This window comes from Nyctereutes procyonoides, unplaced genomic scaffold (assembly GCF_905146905.1).
Source record: "Nyctereutes procyonoides isolate TBG_1078 unplaced genomic scaffold, NYPRO_anot_genome, whole genome shotgun sequence".
NCBI classification, from domain to species: domain Eukaryota; kingdom Metazoa; phylum Chordata; class Mammalia; order Carnivora; family Canidae; genus Nyctereutes; species Nyctereutes procyonoides.
This window is the reverse complement of record NW_026575132.1, coordinates 33,829,398-33,845,074: the sequence shown is the minus strand read 5'-3', so window position 1 is coordinate 33,845,074 and position 15,677 is coordinate 33,829,398. Positions and strand designations below refer to the sequence as shown.

At 48.1% G+C, this 15,677-nt stretch overlaps 1 protein-coding gene across 2 annotated transcripts in view; it reads left to right on the top strand.

Annotated features, from left to right (window-relative positions):
* The window catches only part of TMEM72 (transmembrane protein 72), a 28,389-nt gene extending 17,696 nt beyond the window's left edge, over window positions 1–10,693 (top strand). Inside the window, exons 2-5 of one of the 2 annotated variants that reach the window (XM_055345056.1) lie at window positions 810–876; window positions 5,201–5,272; window positions 6,838–6,977; window positions 8,392–10,693. In XM_055345056.1, coding sequence (XP_055201031.1) covers window positions 810–876; window positions 5,201–5,272; window positions 6,838–6,977; window positions 8,392–8,870 — 758 coding nt within the window. In that variant the 3' untranslated portion in view covers window positions 8,871–10,693. Of the gene's footprint in view, window positions 1–809; window positions 877–3,601; window positions 3,675–5,200; window positions 5,273–6,837; window positions 6,978–8,391 lie in introns of those variants that run through there. The other variant, XM_055345057.1, reaches the window with a different exon arrangement.
* Window positions 10,694–15,677: the final 4,984 nt, after the last annotated feature.

Sequence of the window (15,677 nt, the reverse complement as noted above, 5' to 3'; positions counted from 1 at the left end):
AGAATGTTTCCATCCGTGAGTGGATGGGGTCTGAGTCATAGCTCATTGAGTGACACAAAGAGAGCAAGGGGGTCCCTGTGAGAGGACAGCCCAGATCCAGCAAAGTCTGGAAAGGTAGATCCAGGACAAAATTCACCCCAGACAAATGGAAGGTCAGGTACTTGAGCACAAACACCAACTGCCAAGAAAGGGCAAGGGGAGGGATGAAGTTGATCAGAGCAAACCCTCAGGTGCTTAACCAGCACTGGGTCCAGAGCCAGGAGCCAGGAGCGAGTTACACAGCCACCCAACCAGCAAGTGGAAAGATGGCCACAGAAACAGCTAGAACAGTGATCTGGGCAAGGGAATGGGGGTTGGGAAGGTCCCACCCATGGCCAACCACTGACCCCAGACACATAGCACATATGGGTATGGACTGCAGGACAGTGAGGGCCCTTGAAGCCGTGGCATGAGGAGGACAGCTGTGGAACAGAGGGGCTGGTGGCCTGTTAGCACAAGTTGTCTCTGGGGACACCAGGGGTGGTGGCACGCCCAATGTGGGCAGAGAAGCAAAGGCATCTGTGCTCTGGGGGCTGGATTAAAAGACCTCTGGATTCTTCCTGAAACCCCTCTGGTTTCAAGAGACCAGTCCAGAAGGCTCCTGCTCTCTTACATTTTCCCAGCCACCAATCCCAGTGTCGTGTGCAGAAGAGCCTACCCTGATTCTCAGGCCTGAGGCAGAAGGCTCACTCCACAGCCGGGGAACCTTCCGCAGGGCCACAGTGTGGCTAGAGCACCTGAGCCCACTCTCTCTTCTCTTCCCCTCTTAGTGTTGATCGGCGTGGGCACTGAGACCTTCCTCCAGGGGCAGTTCAAAAGCCTGGCTTTTTATTTGCTGTGAGTATGTTTGCATGGGCCCCTCCTTGCCTGAGTGTTGTGCTCTGGCTCCCCCTGAGTCTGTCTTGTCAGACTAACACAGAGCAGCCCCCTACCCCTTTCCCACGCTAACTCTATCATGTCCCACAGGTGGAGGAAGCAGAGGGGGCTTCAAGGATATTGTCTTAGTTTGGGCAGGGCTTTGGTCAGATCACTACCTAAATAAAATAATTATCCTCCCATCCATCCACCTACTCACCCATCCTCCCATCCATCCATTCAACCGCCTATCCATCCATCTACCCGCCTATCCATCCACCCAGCGCAGCCAGCCAGCCATAGACTACTATCTATCCAGCCAGCCATCTGTCCACCCATCCATCTTTTCCATCATTTCTTTGTCAGCAAATATTAACTGAGCTCTTATTTTAAAGAGAGAGGAATCAGCTCAAGACTATGTATTTGAGCCCTTCTGCATGTCAAGCACAGAAAAATGTTTTATTTACATTGTGTCCTTAACCGACAGCACTGTGGAAGTGCATACTGACCTAGTTTTTCAGATTAGGAACTTCAGAGGGAATAAGCAGCTCAGCCCATGTCAGCAAACTTATGAGCAACAGGGCCCAGACTCAGGCCTGGGGCCACCGAGTTCCCTAGCCTCTGTCCTTTCTTCCCTGCCAGCCGCGTCCACAAATGCCTGCCAGTGGGAAGGAGATCACTGGGCTGTGGTGGCCTGAAGAGGGAGGAAAGCTTGGGGTCCCTGCCAGCTCTGACCAACCAGCTTCTCCAGCAGCCCCATTCTGAGAGATACAGAGTTCCTGTGCTTCTGGGCCATGGTTTGCCTATAGGGTCCCCAGGATGCCTCCTTCCCAACAACATCCACCTCCATCCCTGCCTCAGGGCAGCTCTTTGATTTGCTCAGTGGATCACACCCACTACCTCCCAGCAGTCTTCCACCCTTCTAGCCCATTTCCACACTACCACAAAGTTAGCCACCCAGAAATGCAGGGCTATTCCGGACAGCCCCTGCCACGGCCTCCAGGCCATATTTTTCTGCCATTTTCTAGCCTCCACTTTATTTCTGGTCACTGAACTTACACACACCTCAGGAGCCAGATGCTGTTCACACCTTGACTGGATGGGCGCCACTGACAGCCTGGAAGGGCCCACCGCTCAGATGGATTGTAACTCTGATGGCCACTGCTCCTCCCCTCCCCCCAAAGGAAAAAAAAAACTGGATTGGATTTTTTTTTTTTTCCTGGTCACTCGAGCACATCTAGATCACCCATTAGATTTTATCTGGGACCTGCAGTTTGGCTTTGGGATTGATCATCTTGTGGGTTTTTCCTGACGAATCCCTCGCTGCCCACCCTTTACTCTCTCCTCTGGTTCTCAACCTCAGCAACTTCAAATCCGTCGTCCTTTTTAGCTCCCGTGGAACTGTTTTGTACCTGCTTCTTTACTAGGCTACCCTAGTGCCATCCACCAGCTTTACTCTCTGACACACACACACACACACACACAAATTTTAACTTGGTTTTTCTTTTTTTTGTAAATAATGTACATACTGTTGATTTTTTATTAAAAGAAATATGCTTTGATGTGCTAGCAAAAAAAAAAAAAAACTGACTCTTTTTCAAACTCACCTACATCACCTCACCTCCAAGCTGTTGCTCATCCCATCGAGCACCTGGGGTGACTTACCACCCACCTCGACATTGCCAAAGCCTGATATTCCTTCCTGGCGTTCTGCCTGGGAAGCCTGCCCCAAGCCTGGAGCCCTGCTGCCTGAAAGTGACTTCTCTTCGCTCTGAACTCCTTCCGTGTCTTACTGAGCCTGTCCACAGGGGCCGTGCACTGTCTCCCTGGAATCCAGAAGCAAGCCTGGTCTTCCTCTTTTCTCTCATCCTCTCTTTCTACCTAGCTTCCCCACAAATGTCACCTCAGGTAAGGGGCAAGTGTGATTGTCTTACTGTAACAGGTCAGCTCCATAGCCAGTTAATGCAAACTGCATCCTGCCCAGAAGCCTGCCCCTTCCTCATTGTTCTGTCCCTGTCCCGAGGGCCCATCTGATCACCTTGTGGCCCAGGCCTGGAAGACATTATTTCTAGCCTCAGGTCCCCCCAGCCCTCACTGTGCAGTAGTTTATGTACTGCTTCAGCCCCCCACGGGATGGGCAGCCACTGCCCGCCTGCGCATCCCTCCTGCACTCACACTCACTCCTCAAGGGCCATCTCAACATCCTGCTTCCCTCTTCCCTCACCATCTCCTGCCCTTCCTTACACACATGCAGTCTCCTCTGCAGATCTCAGACTCCCACCTCTGTGTTCCCTCACACTCAGAGTGTAGCACACTCTCGATTGTAGCACACCCCTGTAGCGCTGTCACTCCCTGCACTGTATCCCGGGGACCCAGCAGGGCCGAGGCCAAGAGCAGGCCCCAGTAGGAACTGAGCTATCACTGGTTTTGTCTTTGCTCTTCTCTACTTCTCTACACACCAGCTTCCTCTCCTGTCATTCTCCTTCCTGCGGGGCCCCTCACCCGCCTTCCTCACACTCACCCCAAACAGCAGACACACCATTGGCTGAAGAGTCTGAGTGGCTAATGTGGTGCCCCAGGGCAGAGACTGTGGTTCGTAGGATCTTGCAACAACAAACAGCAAGGCTCTCGGCTTGGATTCACTGCCCCGCCTGAGCGACCAGACTTTCCGGGCCTCAAAAGGCACAGCCTCTATAGCACCAGACAGGACACCTGCCAAGTCACTCTACTGCCCAAGCCTCAGTTTCCTCCTTGTCCCCCATCCCAGGATGTACAAAAAGGTGATGACACTTGTTTTACAAAGTACGTGCCCTGGTGTGCTTGTGAGGAATACAGGCTCAGGAGTCTAGGTGCTGGGTTCAAATATTGCCCCTGCTTGTGATCTGCTGTGTGACCACAGCAAGGAGCCTGACCTTTCTGTGCCTCAGTGCCCATAGCTGTAGGCTGAGGGTTATTACAGTGCTTTAACAATAAAATTGTTAGAAGGACTAAATGAATTGATACTTCTAAAGTCCTTAGAACATGCTTGGCACAGAGTCCTCATTATGTAATGTCAGTTATTCAATCTAAAAGTTGAGGGATAAGGGTTAGGGAGATACTGAGAGAGAGAGAGAGTAGGAGAGAATAGGGATTAAGTACTAAATGCTCATGGAGAAAGAGAAAAAAATGATAATAACTAACATTTATCTAATGAGCACTATGTGCCACATTTGAAAGGCTTTACAAACATCTATTCATTCATTCACTCATTCATTCACTCTAGTGATGTCCATGGAGCACTTAACAATAAGCCATTCCCAGAGTGGGCCTGGGCTGTAGAGAAGAATTAGAGAGGGAACTGCCAAAATGAGTTCACAGACTGGTAGCTCAGGTCACACCAAGCAAGAGGGCACCAGACAGACAAAAGGAGGAAAGAGGAGTCCTTCCTAGAGGAACTAGCTTGTGCAAAGGCCCTGTGGCACCTGGTAGCTTCCTGAGTATTCAGAGAACTATAGAAGTTCACGTAAGGCTTTAAAGGCATGTTAAGAAATTTCAATTTTATAGGCCAGTGGGATCCTCCAATAAAGCATGTAAGTTCCATTCCTGAAGATTCTGATGTATCATGTCTGAGGCTAGCACAGAAATATATGATTTTACATATTTTCCAGAAGATTCTGATTGGAAGTTCCCTGTACCACACTTGGAACATGAGGAGTTTGAGGCTTTCTGGACTGGGGAGAATATCATCACATTCAGATGTCAGAAGGAGCCCTCAGGGCAGCCAGTAGGGACAGATAGAGGGGCGGGAGAGGAGAGCAGATGGCAGGGCATTAGGGAGGCAGAAAAGGAGAGATGAGTGCAGGGCTCAAGGGGGCAGTACCCAAACTCAGGTCATATAGGTGAAGTCAGAAACTGTTTGGATAGTGGGAAAAGGGGGAGAAGGAAGGAGTCTGGAACAGATCCAAACTTAAGGTTGGCACAACCGAGTAGTGAATGTTATCCTCATGACAGAAGGGAGAAAGACGTGCCTGCCTCTAGCAACACAGGGACTGGGATCAAGGCAGCCTCCCCTGCTGGTCTGTACTCCCTCACCCATCTCTGGGCCCTGGCTCTGACCCCTCCACTGAGGCCCAACCCAGCACAGGTCCTGGCATCAAGGCAACTCCTGGAAGATGCTGGCTGGGCGGCAGCATTAGGTCAGGAAACTCCTGGTCAGTTTGTTGGCCATAGATGGCCAGGAGCCCCAAATGCTATGCGGAAACAGGCCATGGGAGAGTGAAGGGCAGATCAGATGACAGCAGACTTCCCTTATCTGTCTCCACCACAGGTTTATAGGAGCTGTCATCTCCGTGTGTGAAGGGGCCTACTTTGTGTCTCAGCTGCTGGCCATCTGCTTCCAGTAAGTAGCCTCAAGAACATCACCTCCTAGCCCCAGACACCCCCAGAGCCCTCCTTCCGTGAGGCCACATCCCCCTGTGATGTCCTGCTCCCAAAGAAGCTACATATGGGTTCCCTCCTGAAGCACAGCTAGCCCTGCCTGGACATGGGCTCAGCTCTGCAGGGCTCAGCAGTCCCCTTGCTCTGCTCCCAATCAGGGGAGTGGAGTGAAGCATTCACACAGGGCCTATCCCCACCTAGCATCCCCTGCAGAGGCCATTCCCACCTCCAGGAACAGCCCACAGCTGCATGTGCCACCCAAGGCACCCATGGAGAGGTGATGGCCCTGCAGAAGGCCGGGTGGTCTTGGAGTAAGCAGAGTTAGATTTGAGAACTGGCTCTTTTTCCTGCTAGGACCCAGGCACAAGTCAAGTGCTACAAGGATCTTGGGAAGCCACATGGCCATGGAAGCCCATACTTGCTGTCCAGTAGTGCTCAGTTCATAGAAACTGTCAGCAGGGTGGCCAAGGGCTGTCCCTGGACCACAACTCTCAGAACCCAAACAGTTGGGTCTCTCAGTAGTCAGAGAAAGAGCCAGGCCTCAAATCCAGCTGTCCTAGTACCTTGCAAGACGATCAGCTGCCTCCCAAGTTTCCCAGCCCTGAGGCAACAGGCTTCCTCCTTTCTGATTAATGTCACTGCCAAGGAATCTTAGCAACTACTCCAGCACAGAGGAAGGAGGAACACTGAGTCCAAAGAGGCATTTCATCCAGCTCTGGACTCCCTCCTCTCTCAGCCAGGGGCTGGTCACAAAAGTGTCCACTAGAGGGCACCAATGAGCCATAGCTATGGTGCCTGGACCAAGGACTGTGCTCTGGACCAGCCCATCATCCTCCAACCCCCACCACTGCCCCCAAACCAGCCTGGACAGACCCCTGCTCCAGACCAATTCAGAGGATGAAGGAGACAAAGCTAAAGGCAGGTCCTTTCCTCCTCTGAAACCTGGAGGCAAAACTCCTGAGGAAACCTCCTCAACATCAGTCCTCTGCCAGACCCAAGTGTGATCCCTCCAGGCCAGTTCGCAAAGAAGCCCCTCTGGGCTGATGCCATCTTATGCCTAGGTGAGGCTCTGTGAGCAAGGTGGACCTGGATTCCAGCCAGTTCACTCAGGTGGCCAGGCAGCTTGTGTGGTGCACCGTCCACACAACTGTCCCCAGCCAGCTGTTTCCCATACTGTGTGCCTTCTCCACTCCACTGGGGACCTCCAAATGGGCCCCTGAGTCTCCTATTCTTCTCACTGACTTTGTTGAATCATGGTATCATTTAGATCCCGTCACCCTTGATAGAAAGACAGGATTAGGCAGGCTTTCAGAAAAACTGTGGGCCCTCTGGAAGGACTCAGGCAAGACCCCTAACTGTGGAACCCATGGTGAGGACCCTAGCCCCTAGGGAGTGTTCAGCCAGAGGCCACTAAAGATAACGTGGGCATGGCAGATCCCAATCCCAGCCTCTAATCTCTGCACATGTCGTTGGGACTTTTCTGGGTTGTTTCCTGTTTCCTGCTAATCCTGGACTCCCTCCCACCAGGTGTCGGCCAGAGTCCCTGGCCTACAGAGCAAGGGAGAAAGCCCGCTGGTTAGGCTGCTTCCAGAAGTTCCTGGCATACGTGCTGCTGTCCGTGGCCTGCTTTCTCCACCCTGTCCTGGTCTGGCACGTGACCATCCCAGGTAGGAGCTCCAGGAATTAGTGAAGGCAAGGATCCCCCACCACAGGGGGCTCTGAGCAGGAGAGGCTGAATCCCTCCTCTCTAGGCCTCAGTGACACTGGCTCCAGGGCCCCACTGGCTCCACTAACTTCTCTGGCCTAGGTCATGGGGATGAGGAAGTATCAGATATCCTGCTGACCAAGAGGCAGGAATGTCCCTTCATGTAGGTCCTGAGGCCACACCCACAAACGGAGACTTTTCACCCAATGCCTATGTGTGATCTGAGCCTTCAGAGAGTGTGAGCTAGTCACCTCTCTGTCCAAACCCCTCCATGGCTCCCCAGTGCCTACCCATTCAGGTCTAAAACTCCTCAGCCTGGTTCGGAAGTCATGCCATGATGGGACCCCGGGCATCCCCTCAGAGCCTCCTCATCTCCCGCTCTACCTCAGAGGTCGTGCTAGTCAGCTAGAAGCCAGGACTCAGTGCTCCCAGCCCTGGGTTTTGTCCACAACCTCTCCAGCTAGTACCCTTCTGTTCCCAGACTCCCTAGCTGTGAAAACCATGTCCCTCCCCATGACCTGCCTAAAATGCCAGGAAGCCCAGTGGGCAGAGAGGCAAAGTTGAAAGGCAGAGCCTCCTCTTCTTTCCTGCAGTTTCTTTTAATGTACCTGTCACAGCATCAAGGCCACTCTGCCCAGCCCTCAGTGGACTCCAGCAATTCAGAGATTGCTGAGGTCAAAGCAAGCCACAACTTCCCACTCCTTAGAGAAGGAGAGATGCCCAGAGGCTTCCCCTGGATAGGACAGGTCTCCTGGCAGGAGACCCAGAGCAGAACAATGTCAGCCTGAGACAGAGGGACCTCTGACTTGGAGACCAGGGGTCGAGGGGGTGAGGTTGTAGGGAGTACACATAAGAGGGGCACCCAGGCTAGGCCAGCCCCACCCAATAGGATTTACACTTTCCTCCATGTTTATTAGGGAAGCTGAGGAAAGAGCATCTCCCCACATCTGGGAATGGAAGGAAGCCCAGTTCAGCAGTGGATGTCCAGTATCCAAAATAGAGTGCAGGCCCACTGCAGGCACTGCAGCCCCAACCCAACATATTATCCTAACAGGGTGGCCAAGCATGGTGATGAGAGGCCAAGCAGGCAGCACCAGGGTTGGCTGTCAACAGGCAGGGGGCCTCAGGCACAGGGTCCCCAGCTAACTATCAGGCTGAGGGCCCCAGCACAACTCTGGCCCCATTGACATCCCTTAGCCAGACATCAGGCCAGCCCCCTGAATCTGAAGTGGGTATGTGAGAACAGATTAGATGCACAGGCTGGAGCCCAGAGGGCCTGAGTGTGCCACGGTGGCCCTTTGGAATGGTGGGCTTGGACAGCCTCTGGCTTTTCTCCGACATACATCTAGCATCCTGACCTCCCACATCCCTTCCAGGTTCCATGCTCATCATCACTGGCCTGGCCTACTTCCTGCTGAGCAAACAGAAGAAAAGAAAAGCTGACCCAGAGGTGCTGGCTCCCCCAGAGCAGTACACGGACCCCTCCAGCAGTGCTGTGAGCACCACAGGCTCGGGGGACACTGAGCAAACCTACACCTTCCACGGAGCCCTCAAAGAGGGGACCGGCTCCCTCCTCATCCACATGAAGAGCATTCTGAAGGGGACCAAGAAGCCCAATGCCCTCCAGCACCCAGACACTCTGACCGAGCTGACGCTGGAGCCAGCTGACTCATTGGTCAAGAAGAAGCAGGTACACTTTGAAGACAGTATGGTCAGAATCATCCCATCTCTCACCGAAAACCCAGATGATGGGGACAGTGAGCCTGAGGAGACCACCTCTGACACCACCCCTATCATCCCTCCCCCACAAGCCCCTATCTTCCTATCTTCTCTCACAGACACCAATCTATTCTGAGTGACTTGCTCCAGCCTCAGGGAAACTCAGCAAGCGGTCTGCATTGATTGATGGCCTTTCCTGGAGTTTCCTGGTGTCTGGGGGCCCTCCAGGGAGATTGGGGTTCTCACAAGTTAGTGCTTCAAGGGTTGACCAGATATCCCCATGATAGCTAGGCTTCTGGGACCATCGAGTGGCATGGCAGGTCCTACAGAGGCCTCAAGGAAGGCACAAATGAAGCTAATGTTGCCTCAAGCCAACAGAGGTTCCTCCTTCCCAGACTTAGAGTGGGGGAGATCCTTGTGCTTTACATAAGGCCGCTTCAGCCCCAGAAGCCAATGGACTTCTCTTGCTCCTGACACGGGGGCCCAGCACTCAGCAAGGACTCATCATCCATCCCATCTCTGAGGCAACAATCCAGCTCCGAAGGCCAAAGGACGTGTTGACTCCTTAAGCATCTCAAAGGCAGGTGTGGAAGGTGGCCCTAGATCCCAACCCCCTGGTGAGATTGCTCCTGAGGGAAGCAAGGCTGCAAGCCCCGCAGGATGGGAGCAGCAGGAGCAGTGGGCCGCATTCTCTGCATGCCTGGGGCTGGCGCTGGGCAGCAGGAGTTACAGAGCCCTTCAGGGAACAATGCCACTCTGTTCTCACTGCAGGGAAATGCAAGCTCATTCCAGAAGCATCACTGAGGACTCCCCACATCCCCACCACATGAACTTTCCCCGAGATTCCATGCAGATGATGTAAACTAAAAGATCTTGGAAGGCAACAACGATTCAGCAATGAGAGCCCCAGCACAGCACAGCACAGCACAGCACAGCACACAGAGCCTCTGGTGTGGGGGGTGGGCAGGGAAACGGTGCTCCGGAGACACACAGCCCAGAGAAGTGGCTGTGCCATGCCTACTGGCCTGGTGGCAGAATAGGTGATAAGTATACATTTGTTTAAAATGTAAGGGAGAGAAGGGGATGGGAAGAGGGGGGATAGGAGGGAAGTGGGAAGGCAGGCTAACTCTCTGCCACTGGACTACAGAAGTGACCATTAACCTAGAACAAACAAAGAAATTTGAATCAGAAATTCCTTCAAAGGTTTTCAAAGTGGTATTTGTTTCAAAAAAGTGTCATTTGGCCCGTGGGATTATTGCATAGAAGAGCAGACACATTATTCTTCATAGGCAATCTCAGTGAATGGGTGATCTGTAGAAACAGTGATAGTGTTTCCCAGTGTGTGTGTGAGAGAGCAAGCACCCCGGTTCCACAGAGCAACCCTTAGAGCACATAATTTAAGGACTAGGTAATAAACATGTGTTCATTCCTGACATTTTTAGACATCCCCTAGGAGTTACTTTGCAAACATGTGGGAATAACGGCCAGATGATCAGTCTGGTGCCTAAATTCAACAGGTGTCCCAAATGAGCAGCCTTCTTCCCGTAATAACATAGTTCTTCCTGTAAAACCAAGAGAGAACAAACAAATAAAAATGTTCCGATGAGCCCTTGATAATGGAAGTGGCGAAACTGCTTATCTGCCACCAAAGAAGAGCTTCAGAATCTGAGAGTCCACAGAGTAATAACAGAATGTGGGTATTGGTAGACAGGAATGGCACCCAGTTCCTAATGGGCCAGATATCCCAGGCAGGCCCCCTGGCACAGAAGAAACCTATGTGGGGAGGAGCCAGGGGTTCTGCACCTGTCACATGCGTTAGGGGAATTTGATAGACACGGGCACCCTCACAGAGCAGGCATGGGAGGCTGCTGGAGAACCCCTCGCTTCTGCTCTGTTCTCGGTTCTCAGAACCCCAGCCAGCAGGGTGGGGACGGATGACCAGTTCACAAGAAGCAAACCCTGAAGTGCAGTATCAGAGCTGTTTAATAAACACTTCTGTAAACCCAAGGAGCAGAGCATTGTTTGGAATGGGTCTTAGAGGGGAGGCACATGTCAAGAGTTCCAGGTGATATGATGCTCCTGCCCTCCTGAGACATCTGGACTTCCCAGTGTCCATCATCAGTAAAGCGAGAGTTTGCTGGCTATGCTTTAGGGACTCAAACAATTATGATCTTCCCTAACTTAGCAAAATAATTCTATCAAACATGCTGTTGCTGCCAACAAAAACAACAACAGCACAGCTGGGATGAGATCATTAAACAGCCTGGAGTCCCTCACCTCTGTCAGTAGACCAGAAAAGAAAGTGGCACCTCCTGATGAGCAGATGAACACCACATGTCATCATTTGATTCTCAGCCCAAGACATTCTACCAGCGCATCCCTACCCACAGCTAGCCCGTAAAGATGTTGTAATAACCCTTTTCCCTGATGAGAAACGAAGACCAGAATGGCTGATCCTATCCTGTTCTTTTCCCTTTCCCAGCAGAAAGTGGAGCAGACATGTCTACATTTTGTAGACATGGAACAGAGCAATTGGAAGTAGAAAGAACATTGGGCTGGGATCACTGGCGCTGCTTCTAACCTGCTGATAGACCTTGGCCAACCTTCAACTTCTCTGGTTTCAGGTTCCCCTATTATGTGGGAATAATAGCACTTCTCTCAGGATTGGTGCAGTGATTCAACCAAAAGGATGGGGAAAGTGCTGTTCAGGTTACAAAATCATCCAGGCCAGTGTGAGTGCATGTCCCAATCACTGCAAGGGCCTCATGCCATGTGTGAGTGCCCTGCAAGGAAGACATAATGTAAGGAAGCACTGAGGAAGCAAGATATGATGTCTCAGTGGCAAGGCCAGTGCAGGTCCAAAAATTCCTTTCTCCACTCCAGATTCCAGGGCTTGAGCCTTGGAAAAGTGTAGCCACCACCATCCAGCTTAGACAGAGAGCCACAGCAGATCATCAATCATGAGGATATACTGGGGCGGGGGGGTGCGATCCAGTATATCCATTCTGTCTCCCATCTTTCTTTCTTCCTTTTCTTTCTTTCTTTCTTTCTTTCTTTCTTTCTTTCTTTCTTTCTGCTTTCTTTCTTCTCTTTTTTGTTTTTAAAACATACTTACTGAGATATGATTCACAAACCATAAAATTCACCAATTTAAAGTGCACAATTAAATTATTTTTAGTATACTCATAATCAAGTTCATCACAATCTAAGTTCACAATATTTTCATCACTCCTAAAAAAAACCTGGTACCCATTAACAATCACAACCCCAACGCCATCCAAAAGAACCATTTATCTACTTTCTCTCTTTATAGATACTCCTATTCTTGCATTTCATATAAATGGAATCATATAATATGTGGCCTTTTGTTATTTGCTTTGTTCACTTAACATAATATTTTCAAGGTTCATCCATGTTGTAACATGTATCCTTATGTTACTCCTTTTTGTGGCTGAACAATATTCCATTATAGGTATATGCCACATTGTGTTTATCTCTTCATTTGCTGATGGACATTTGGGTTGTTTAGACTTTGTGCCTATGATGAACAATGTTGCTATGAATATTCATATTTTGAGGTGGATATATATTTTCATTTCTCTTTGACATCTGCATAGGGGTGGAATCATTGGATCAAATAGTAACTCAAGGTCTAACTTCTTATAAAACTGCCAAATGTTTTCCAAAGGTGCTACATCATTTTACGTTGCCACTAACAATGATTTCTCCACATCCTCACCAACATTTGTTAATGTCCTTTTGATTATTGTCATCCATTCATTGTGGTTTTTACATTCATTTCTCTAATGACTCACAGGGTAGAGCATCTTTTCATGTCATTGTTGACCATTTGTGTATCTTCTTTGAGAAATGTCTATTCAAATTATTTGCCTTTTTGAAATTGGGTTGTCTTTTGAGTTGTTAAAGTTTCTTATATATTCATATACTAGGCCCTTATCAGATACTTGATTTACAAATATTTTCTTCCATCCCATGGGTTGCCTTTTCACTTTCTTGGTACTGTCCTTTGAAATACAAAAGATTACATTTTGGTGAAGTCCAACTTATCTATTTCTTTTCTTTTGTTGCTTATTGTTTTGTTGCCAAATCTAAGAGGCCATTGCCTAACCAAAGGTCATGAATGTTTATTCCTATATTTTCTTCTAAGAGTTTTATAGTTTGGGTTCTTAAATTTAGAAATAACAGTTGGAGGTAATTTTTGTGCATGGTGTAATGTGGAGTCTAAATTAATTATTTTACTTGTGGATATCCAGTTGGCCCAGCACCATTTATTGAATTAAATTGTTTTGCCTCCTTTGTTGAAAATGTATAGACCATAAATTTCTGCACTTGCAGCTCTATTCCATTGATCTGTGTATCTGTCTTTATGGCATTAGCACAGATAACTGTACCTTTGTAGTAAGTATATTTTGAAATTAGGAAGTATAAGCCCCCAACTTTATTCTTTTTCAAGATGGTTTGGTTTTCAAGGTCCTTCGTATTTCCATATGATAAAGGATCAGCTTGTCAATCTTTGCAAAAAAAAAAAAAAAAGCCAGCTGGAATTTTGATAGGGATTTATTTCATGGACTCTGCAGATCAGTTTTGAGAGCATTGCCATCTTCACAACGTAAATTCTCCCATCCCATCAATGTATGGTGCCTTTCTATTTATTTAGATTGTCTTCAAACTCTTTCAATGTTATGTGCAAGCTTTACCCTTCTTTGTAAAATTATTCCTAAGTATTTTGTTCTTTTTTCATGCTTCTGTGAATGGAATCATTTTCCTTTTTTCTCAGCTTTATTGAGGTATAATTGACAAATAAAATTATATATATTTAAGTGTACAATGTGAAATTTAATTTACACATTCATTGTAAAATGATTTCCACAACCAAGTTAATTAGCACATCTATCACCTTTTTAGGAATTTGTCCATTTCATCCAAGTTATCTAATTTGTTGGTGTCATATTGTTCATAATACTATGCTACAGTCCCTTTCATTTCTGTAATTTGAGTCTTTTCCCTGTTCTGCCTGGTCATCCTAGCTAAAAGATTGTCAATTTTGTTGAACTTTATTTTTTTAAGGATTTTATTTATTTATGATATACACAGAGAAAGAGGCAGAGACACAGAAGAGGGAAAAGCAGGCTCCATACAGGGAACCGGATGTGGGACTCGATCCTGGGTCTCCAGACCACACCCTGGACTGAAGGCGGCGCTAAACCGCTGAGCCGCCCGGGCTGCCCTTTTGTTGAACTTTTAAAAAAAAAAAAAAAATCCAATGTTTGGTTTCATTGATTTTTTTTTATGGTGTTTATATTTTCTCTTTCATGTATTTCTCTTCTAATCTTTCACCTTTCTCTTATACTTATTTTGCTTTTAGTTTGCTCTTCTTTTTGTTCAGGTAGAAGTTAGGTTGTTGATAGGTATTTCTCATTTTTTAATATATACATTTACAGCTATCCATTTCTTTCTGAGTGCAGCTCAAGCTGCATCCCATATGATTTAATACATGGAGTTTTTGTTTTTATTCATCTGAAAGTATTTTCTAGTTTTCTTTTGTTTCCTCTTTGGCCCATTTAGGAATATGTTATTTATTCTAGTTAAACTCCATTGTGGTTGGAAAACACATTTGGTATGATTTCAATTTTTTCCATTTATTCCTTTGAACATATTTATGATAGTTGCCTGCAAGTCTTTGTCACCAAGTCCCGCTTCTGGACCCCCTCAAACACTGTGTCAATTGTCTGCTTTTTCACATGTTCTTTCATTGCATATCTCAAAATTTTTGTTAGCTAAACATTTCAGATAATATATAGTAACTACCTCAGATACTCATCCTCCCCCTTCCCTGCCTAGGTCTCTAGTTGTTTATTCATTTGTTTATCCTCTTGCCATTGTTTGGCTACTAACTTAGCTGGACTAATTCTGTGAAGTCAATCAGTTTTCCCCTCTTTATGTCCCTGTTCAGATTTTTTTCATTGTGTTTAATTTTTTAGCCTGTTCCGCAGGATTCTTCCCAGGCCAGCATAAGCCATTAATTGGTCAAAAGCTGTGATTATGTGCCTTTTACCAATTAGATACTTACCCTTCACCAGCGTGTGTGTGAGACTTGGAGACTTCTATCATAGTTCCAGAAATTTACATTTTTTCCCTACATTTAGCCAGGGACTAGTAGCTTGGATGTTTCCTTCCTAATCACTCCTGAGAGAGAACAAATTTGGACACACAGAGCTGTGTGCCTAGCTGTGCCAGGCTATCAGGCATATGAGTGACTATATTTTTGAGACTGGCTTTCTAGGAGTTCCTTCTAGCCCAGTATTTGGTGCTTAAGTCTCTTGTGCCAGTGAGACATCTACCATTCATTGATGGATCTGTGCTGTGAACTGAGGAATGATTTCAAGTCTGCCCTACCTCCTGCTAATCATGTCTGAGCAGGTACAGCCTAACAATTTCACCCGGCCTTCCCGATTCCCAGAATTGACTGAGATCTCAAGACGGCTCTTCTTGGCTGTCTCTTTACCCAATTCTCTAGTGAACTCCTAGCTATTCCTCTCTTTTGCTTGTTGCTGCTAATGCCATGGAGTTATGAGCATCGTTTTAATTGCTCTCTACCAAGATCACCATCGTTTTCAATAGCTGTCCCACCCGCCATGCATGGACTTCTCCACATTCTGTTCTACATAAAGTCAGTCACCTGAGGCAGAGCTGTGAGTACTTCAGCCTCACTGTCTGCTTTCTCCCCAGGTAGAACATCTGTAGCACTACACAAGAGACAGAGATGGGGGCACATTTTTGCTTCCCCAGAGTGACATTCCATTCTATAAGTAGGTACTGAGATGGAAACAGCCCCAATACTCAACTTGCCTCTCCCAGCACAGAGCCCCCATCCTGGGGTGGGTGAGGTTTGGCATTTTCAGACCACTCTACCTGGACCAGA